Source organism: Alligator sinensis, unplaced genomic scaffold (assembly GCF_000455745.1).
Source record: "Alligator sinensis unplaced genomic scaffold, ASM45574v1 scaffold71_1, whole genome shotgun sequence".
Lineage (NCBI taxonomy): Eukaryota > Metazoa > Chordata > Crocodylia > Alligatoridae > Alligator > Alligator sinensis.
In genome coordinates, this window is record NW_005841834.1 from 4437623 (window position 1) to 4446518 (window position 8896).

At 41.9% G+C, this 8896-nt stretch overlaps 2 protein-coding genes across 5 annotated transcripts in view; both read left to right on the forward strand.

The window, feature by feature from the left end:
* Positions 1-8896, forward strand: part of UBE2W (ubiquitin conjugating enzyme E2 W) — a 59844-nt gene that overhangs the window by 29839 nt on the left and 21109 nt on the right. For all 3 annotated transcript variants that reach the window (XM_006015295.3, XM_006015296.3, XM_025200197.1), the window contains exon 2: positions 5595-5686. In XM_006015295.3, coding sequence (XP_006015357.1) covers positions 5595-5686 — 92 coding nt within the window. The remainder of the gene's footprint in view (positions 1-5594; positions 5687-8896) is intronic.
* The window catches only part of STAU2 (staufen double-stranded RNA binding protein 2), a 312705-nt gene continuing 309465 nt past the window's right edge, over positions 5657-8896 (forward strand). For both annotated transcript variants that reach the window (XM_025200181.1, XM_025200187.1), the window contains exon 1: positions 5657-5686. The gene's annotated coding sequence lies outside the window, so the exon portion shown is untranslated. The remainder of the gene's footprint in view (positions 5687-8896) is intronic.

Here is an 8896-nt window from a genome sequence, read left to right on the forward strand (position 1 = left end):
TGGGGTACAATGTGGCTTCCCCTCCCCCCACTTCCCTGCCAGACTGTGCCTGCCCAGAGTTAAAGGATAACTGGTAAGCTAACTGGTTATCACTGCACTTACCGGTTAAATAATTAATAGTTTAACCTTTCATGTCGCTACTGCCATGCTGATCTGCCTAGAATATATTTTGAACATAAGATAAAGCTATGTATTAGTTGCTGTCAGCAGATTCAACAAAAAGTTATTTTAATTTTTCATGCACACGTTCAGTATATTCACGTATCTCACATATACCCTTTCAAAAAGATACAACACCTTGTAAAAACTATTTGTTCCTAGGAAGGCAGATTTCTAGGAAAAAGATGAGCTACACTGAGAGAAATAATTCATAAAATCCAAATATTGGAATTAATTTTTAAAGCTAATAATATTCCATTAAGTAATTTTGATAGTGTTTTTACAAGAAACTCACTTAAATGCATCTACTGAATCCCCTCCTTTTTCACAGCTCAATTAAAAGTTGTCATGGAAAACCACACCATTAGCCTTGTGCTTAAATATAATTTCACAAGATTGTCATCTTCAACCCTCGGGGTAGTTTATAGAGCTTAAGCAATAATGTTGGAAGTGGGGCCATTGGTTTCACCTGAAAAACAGGATCTAGAACAGTGGGTTTTGTTTTGGATGACCAGGCCTTTTATTTTGTTAAGGAAAAGAGGATTCTTCAAATTGGATGTTCATGGACTTGTTTTCTTTAGAACTTTTTTATTGACCTCTAGCTAAAGAAAATTATTCAGTATTTCCTTAATGTCCACCAATCTTTAAACTCTATCTTTACTCTTGTTCTCATAGTTCTGTATAAGAGCTTTTTACAATTTCATCTCTGTGTAGAGAATAATCCAACATTACTTCCAGCAATCCATGCATTGTTTTATAAATGGACCTTTTCCCTAGAAAATATTAAAAAAAAAACAAAAACCTGGCTGCTCACCAAAAGCAATTAAAATGTCTTGCTTTTAAACCTGGTACCTTCAGTTAGGCAGGGCTTGAGAGGATCTGCAATACATGGGGACTTTTGAGCTATTAGTTACATTTAGAGATATATGAGGGAATTTCAGAAATGATATTGGAGTTGGCATCACATTTTGGAGATGTACCAGGTTCAGTATTAATGGGCATAGATCTGACACCAGAGCCATCAGTTTTTTTGGAGCAGAAAAGATATCAAAACCTTGTAAAGGTTAGCAGATACTAACAAGGGAGTTTTAAAGGTATTTCTTCCTTTAGAATCTTTACTTTCTTGCTAATCCTGCCCTACATTCCTCAACATAACCTAAAAATCAAAGAAATCAAAGTGGGTGTTTTTATCTGTGCCAGTATGGGGCAACAATAAATTGTGGAGCTTATTGCTTTACGGTTTGTTGCTCCCAGGAAGCTCCTGGGCGTATGGTTTACACACGTGCCTGGGTTTGCAGCAGCCTTGGTTGGCAGGGGATCCAGGTGGTCAGTCTCCCAGCCCGAAGCTGCTCCATCTGGGCTCAGTGTGCTGTGGAGAGGCTGGATGGGGCATAAGGATGCTTCAGGTTGGGTCTAGCTGGCAGGCAGCCCTGGCACTGAAGAACCCTTGTGCTGTAGCCAGCCAGCTCAGTCTTCACACAAGTGCTGGTGCGCACGAAAAACCTCCATAGCTGGGTAGGACTTACATTTACATGTCCTACTCTGAATAGGGTCACACATGTAGATCCTGAGATGTTTACTGCACAGTTAATTAGTCAACTGCACAGTAAATGTTACATGTAGATGCGCCCAGTAAATAACTTTTTACTTCCCTATGACCAGAAAGTACTGACGATTCAGAGCAGATTCTGCTGATAACTCTGGGAAACAATATTATCCTGAGGGAGCAAATAGGGTAGATATAAAAGGGGAGATTTTGGTTTTTAGTAGACAAATTGTCATGCAAGGATTGCCCACTTGACTTAAGAGCAGGAATTACCTCCCTTTTACAGTTAAACTGGTTAATGACCTGGAGGACTCGTATGAAAGAGGTATGATATCCACCAGTTTTATCATCAGGAGTTTAAGCCTCTCTCTCGGTTAACAGGTCCCCCCACCCCAAAAATAATGGGGTGAGATCCGGTATGTTGGATACAGGTTTCCCTTGCTTTATGCTGTGCGTGCATTCCTGGAAAACGGTACATAACTTGAATTTGCATAAAGGGAACCCACTTTACAATGTAATAAATAGGGATACATTCCAAGACCTCGATTGTACCGATCCCCCCAGACCCATTTCTACCACTTTTACAAGACAATTTTGGTACTCGCCAACAGCAGACAGTACACACAAGCACAGGGTGGTGGTGAATGTTACTATAATGGGCATGGCAACCACAGAAACACGTCACAGACAATGAGTGTGGAGCACAGATCTACACAGGAGACTATATTTTTGGTGCGTGTCACTCCCACAATACACTGCACAAAGCAGCTGACTGCGAACTTCCATCACACCAATTGCATAAGAGTGAATTTACCTCGCATATAATGAATTTTGGTATAAAAAGTCATCGCATAACAGCGAATTCACACACAAAAACAGCGAATTCACACAGAACCCGCATAAAACGAGGGAAATCTGTGCTATGAAGTTTTCAAGAATATTTTCTGTCTGCAAAACATCATTCACCACAGGTATGAAAAGGGTTTTAAAGCCTATATATATATTTTTTATTTATTTATTTATTTATTTATTTATTTTTTTTTATTTGATCAGTGGGAGGAAAAGATGCATCTATGGCTGTCTCATCATTGAGTAGGAGGATGTGCTGCAGTCTGGGGCATGGAGCATGGCTCCAGCCTGCACCCTGCTCCACATCACTGCTGCTATGGGGCTAGGCTGGAACAGTGGTGCCGGCTTCATGCTGCTGCTCTACAGGGCCTGGCTGGAGCCATGTTTCATGCCGTAGGCTGCAACAGGGACAAAGGTTGCTGGTGGGGAGAAAAGATCAGGAGTGCAGCAGAGCGGGGAGAGAGGGAGAAGCAGCTTGGGGGAGAGCAGAGATGGGGTTGCAGGGGAAGAGTGGTGAAGTGAGGGGGGAGGAGGAAGAAGAGTGGCAGCAGCCCTGGCTTCAGCCCCAACTGTTCTTGCCTTAGGCTAAAATGCAGGGGTGTGCAATTATTTTGGGTAGAGGGCTGCTTACTGAGTTTCGGCAAGCCATCAAGGGCTGCATGGGTAGGCCTGCCCTCTGACAGGTGCGCCTCCCCCTGGTTGCCATCTTGGGACCAAAAGTCCCGTTCCCTGACTCCTGCCACCAGAAGTCCCTCCCTTTACCCCCCCCCACCCCCAGAAGTACTCCTTTCAGCAAGGGGTTTTGCCATCTCTGAACCAGAAAAATACCAAATTATATTCTAAAAATCAAAAGTACTACAACATTCGTTAATTTGATTTCAAAAAATATTTTTGTCCTGATTCATGTGTGTTTGTGTAGTGTACATACAGGTGATAGTATAATAGCTTAAAATGAAGTCTTACTCTTGTATATTGTGGGAGGGTACGGGTGGGTGGGAGCATGGGTATAGGTTTGTGGGTATGTGGGATGTAGGGTGGCCATCATAGAGGACATTCTGGTTTTCTGCTACTGTCATCTTTCCTCTGTAGATACGAAACCAGATGCCTCTATTTTTTTTTTCTTGAAATGCTAACCCTTTACAATGTTTTCAGAAAGAATCTTTAAGGCTGACAGCTTATGGGCCAAATCTTGGATGATTTGAAAAATTGAGTGTTCGGTCCAGACAAACGCATTATTTATCTGAAGGTTATTATAAGTGCCAGTAACTTCAGGTGCATATTGAATTTCACTGATAATAAAAGAAGCATGTTACGTTTATCACATATATGTTGTATCATTAGAACTTTAAAATTTTAATACAAGACTTCAGCTGATGCTGGCGAAAAGAAAAACAGTTTAGTTTATCTGCTCTTCACTTTGGTTATGAAGGTATTGCTGAAATATTGTCAGACTTTAGGTAGGGCTTAAAATACCATATTTTCTTGCAGGCACACCAGAATATAATACACACCTTGTTTTGAAAAGGCAGAATGAGGGGGGAAAAATAGATTTTTCTTGGAGTTATGACTACCTAGAATGACAGCCTAATCTTCAGCTGATTTATATTCCTTTTCCTGCTTATGTTCTTAAATAAGAGAAGGACCAAGAGCAACTATAGATAGCAAAATTGCTTGATTAGGGGAACACCAAGACTATTTAAAAATGTTCATTAGCGCCTGGTTGAGTGGAAAACAATGAGCCATTAAGTCAGCTGACTCCCTCAGCTGCCTGAACAGTGGTGCTACAGCTCCTGCACTGTAGAGCACTAATGCAGGATGCCTCTCCCATGCACAAACTCTGCTCCTGCTTAATGCACGGGAGTCTGATTTTGGTGCAAAGGATACGTGTTTTATATAGCTAAATATAGTAATTGCGCTTTAGAATTGATTTTACATTCCAGTTTACAGTTGCTTTATTGTGAAGCATTTAAAAATTTGTGAATGCCTTTCATTGCCTTCTGGAGAAAATACAAGATTCTGAAATCCTGTCACCACATAGGTGTGGCAGTACCTACCCTGCAGCTCCACCAGGACCAAACACTTGAACCAGCACTGATGACTGCCATCCTGACTTCCATTGCTGGCACCCTCTTTAACTCAGGACCCAAGGCTCACTTGCCAAACACTTCAGCTGTCTGTACCATGGGTTGACCACCACTGCTCCTATAATAAGAGCAAAGTCTTTCTTGAGAACCATTGTTATCTGCCCCTCTTACTTCAGACTTGAAGAACTATTCTGTTATATTTGGAATTAAAATAGAATAGAAAAAATACTGAGTTTGAGGTGTATGATTTGTTCCTTAATCCAGGGATGCTCAATCTCTGGTCCAGGGGCCATTTCTAGCCCACAGTGCCGTGTCACCTGACCCACAGGGCTCTCCATAGGTCTGGAAGTTTGATAGTGGGGGAGCAGTGTCACCACCCCACTGCTGCCAGATCTCCAGACCCAAGAGGAACCCTGGGCTCTCCATGCTGGTTTTGGCGTCTATTCTCAGTGTGCAGGGTCCGACATGGTCAGTGTCCCAACATGCAGGGAATAGGAAGGAGCAGTGCTGGGTTCCTTGGACCCAATCCTGGATCATGAGGGTGGGCAGGAGGGGGTGGTACAGAGCCCCCAGGGCCTAATCTGAGTGGGAGGGAGTGGTACCAGGCTCCCAGGGCCCAGTCCTGGTGCCCAGGGCAGAGAGGGATGGTGCTGGGCCAGATCTGGGCTGCAGACAGGCACTGGTCCACAGGGCCATGTGTGGGGCACTACTACCCTAATGCTTATATAGTAGTAGTATATTATAGTAGTTTGTTTAATTTTTATGGAAGGAATCTTTCCTTCCTTCTCCTTTTTAGTTGTATTTTTGTGCTGCAAGTTTTGAATAGGTTGTTGCCTGAGAATGAGTTGGAATTTGTCTCCTTTTTCCATGAACAGCAATGTATACTATAAATTAATATACTTCATTGTAATATGCATTTTTATATAACATTTCAAATGTTATTTCTGTTTTTTTAGAAAAGATTACAGAAAGAACTGTTGGCTTTGCAGAATGACCCACCTCCAGGAATGACTTTAAATGAAAAGAGTGTTCAAAATTCAATTACACAGTGAGTGTATTGCATTTCATATTTTCAATATCATCTCAGACTATAGACAACTAAGAAGTCTCCCCTTCTGCTTTAGGTAACATTAACAGAATATTCCTGTTGATCTATGGATATATAAACATAGATGTTAATGAGTACATTGCTAAGTGTGTTTATTGGTAAACTGCGTAAGTGAGTGATCTGCAATATGTTACTTTTTACTGTCTTCTGTAAAATTTGGGTAGGTGTTAACTTCAGTTTTTTTAGACTGAACTATCAGAGGAGGACATCTTTTACACAGGTGTCACAATATTTTGAATCACTTAGTTGCAGTTCTACTAGACTTAATTTTGAAAATTGAGTGGTATATTGGGTTTATGTTCCTCCTGTATCTGCTTTTTGAGCTGACCTTGGTATGTGAGCTATTCACCCTGATACCAATATCACATTTCTCTTAAAACAAGTGGAACAAAAACCTATGGGGCAGTTTTGACTTGAAGAATATGTATATGTTTGAATTTTCTCTTTACTACAGTTACAGGTAACATTTATGATTACCTTAAATCAGGGATTGTCAGCTGGGGATACGTGTACCTCCAGGGATACTTAGAAAGGTCTTCAGGGGTATGCGGGGGTAGAGCTTGCCCCGGAGCATGGAGGTGGCATCTCCCCTGGCGTGTTCGCCTCTTACTTGTGGGGGGGATGACACACGTGCTGGGTGCTGCTGGTCCCCCATGGCACACTGCGGTGCCTCCCCGCCCTCTACCCCAGCTCGTTCTTCTGATTGGCCGCTGGGCTACCACGAGGGTCTCAGTGGCAGGTGGGTAAGTGCATTTCTATGCCCACTTCCAGGAGCAGGGCAAGGAGGGCGTGGGGGGCAGGGGGGTGTCACATGCGGCGGCCGCCACAGCCTGTGCTGCTTTCCCACGGCCAGTTGCACATGTGGCTCTACGGGCTGCTGACTGGTGGCAGTGGTGCAGTGGGTGGTGGCAGTGGCCGCCATGTGTGAGCACATAGCACCTCCCCTCACTCCACGTCTGACCACTGCCACCAGAAGGAGTACACTTGCTAAAAAAGGTTGAAAAACCCTGCCTTAAATGAAAGAGGAAAAAATACTGGTTTTGTACAGAACTTTGTGTATAATCAGGTTTCAGTCATTGTGACACACAACCATGCATAAAGAAATGAAAGGGCATAAGCATGTTTTAAAGAAAAGAAAAATATTATAAACTCAAAAATATGGCATATCAATTGGAAGCTTCAGATACAGTACATAAAACTATTTTGAATTCTTTTAATTTTTTTCTAATTAACTGCAAGTTTACAGTGTTCCCTTAATCTGAGGGTGTCAGACTCATTTGCTTTCATAGTCTGGACCTGAGCTTTGGGCTGCAGATGTTGATGCTCTTATATTGGCACCCATAACCAGGGAGTTAAGGGTGTTGCCGCTCAATCCCAGAGCTACAGTTGCTAAAGCCACAGTGTTAGGGTGGCCAGCATGCAAGGGGTGAACGCTTCAGATTTTAGTTGCTAACAGCAACTAAATGTATTAAGTTCTGTGGTAGTGTTCGACTTCAGAGGCTGGCCATGCTAACATTGTGGCTCTGGCAGCAAGAAGATTGAGTGGGGGTGGCACTAGTTCCTTGGTTGCAAGCAAGTGCAGTGAAAAGCCTTGTGGGTCAGATGACCCTATTCCTCAGGTTGAATCCAGCCTGTTGTGACACCCCTACTTTATCTGTGTAGACACCCATGTTGGTTTGTTTCCTGACTATTTTTTTCTAAAAGTTTTTTATTTTAGGTAATTTCCAGCAAAAATGAAAATGGAGACTTGTGTCACAACTTTGTCTATTGAGCCTGAACTTAATTGATGGCTCAGTAATAAATAAAATTGAAGCTGTGGACCTGGCTTACTGTAACATCCACAGACCCCAGTAATGACCATAGGCTCTGCACACACATGCCTGCCTCTCCTCCTCCCCCAACCCCCTGGTGAGTCAAGTGTCATGCTTGGCTTTTAAATAGGTCTGGTTGTTATAGCCATAGATATGCCAAAAGTTAAAGTTCCGTCAGCATTTGGCACTAATAAAAATGTATTGCATAGTTGGCAAGTTTCATTAATATGTTTCTTTTTTTTCCTCTCCTGGGGATTATCAGCACTTGCCACTGAGAAAACAGGATACTGAAATTTGTGAACAAATTGTTGGATCTGGTATGACAAGTCTGTGTTTGCCCAAACATATCTATATCAGTAGATCTATCTATATAAATCTATAGAGATCAAACATCTATATATAGATTAGATATATCTAGATCTAGATATATAATTTGACAAGAAATTAGAAGACAAAAGTTTGAGATTATACATTATATGGCCCAAATCACTTGTCTACCCCGAGCCTAAATTTTCACAGGCTAGATTTTCTCCGATGTGCTATCAGAATCTTTCTTTACTGGGCCAATTTTTCTGTTAGTTCAATGTGGATTTGTAGTTTACAAATAAAAATCTTCTGGTGTGATATACAGGATTCTTCTAAGGGTTTCTGAAACTCATTACTCCTAATTCTTGTCCTGAGTGACATTAATTTATTGGTGTTTTCGACTTCTTCATTCAAAGTGTTAAATTTCTGCATGGCTTGGTACAATTCTGTTTCTGGCTGAGTTTGGAGCTGGAATACTGTATGTAAGGATTTAAGACCACTGGCAAAATTTGTAGAGATAATTTCAGATTTAATACTTTTGTTGGTCCAGTTCAGTTAGGTTTACTATGGTTTCATGAATATACTTTTACTTTCTACTCTTGGTACCAGTAATTTTAAAGTTACTCATACCAAGTTGATTTTTACAGTCACATTTATCTGAATCCAAGACACAAGAGCATAAGAAGTGCCATACTGGGTCAGATCAGTTGTCCATCTAGCCTAGTACTCTGTCTTCCACAGTGCCAGGATGGATGCTACAGAGGGAGAGCATTGAACCTAATAACTTTGAAGATGACTTTGAATTTCAGAGTCCCTGCCAATAATTAGATTCTATGCATGGAAAATTATAAATCTGGTATAAGTTTCCATCTATAGAATGAATTTAAGATGACCCCCCCAATAATTTTGTTCCCTCAAAGTAAGTGGCCAGACAGACTCTGCCTCTTTCCCCCTGCCCTTTGCTCACTTTGCCTTTCCCACTGCCACTCCTATCACATGCCCCTTGCCCCCCCCCCCCCCCCCACCACCCCTC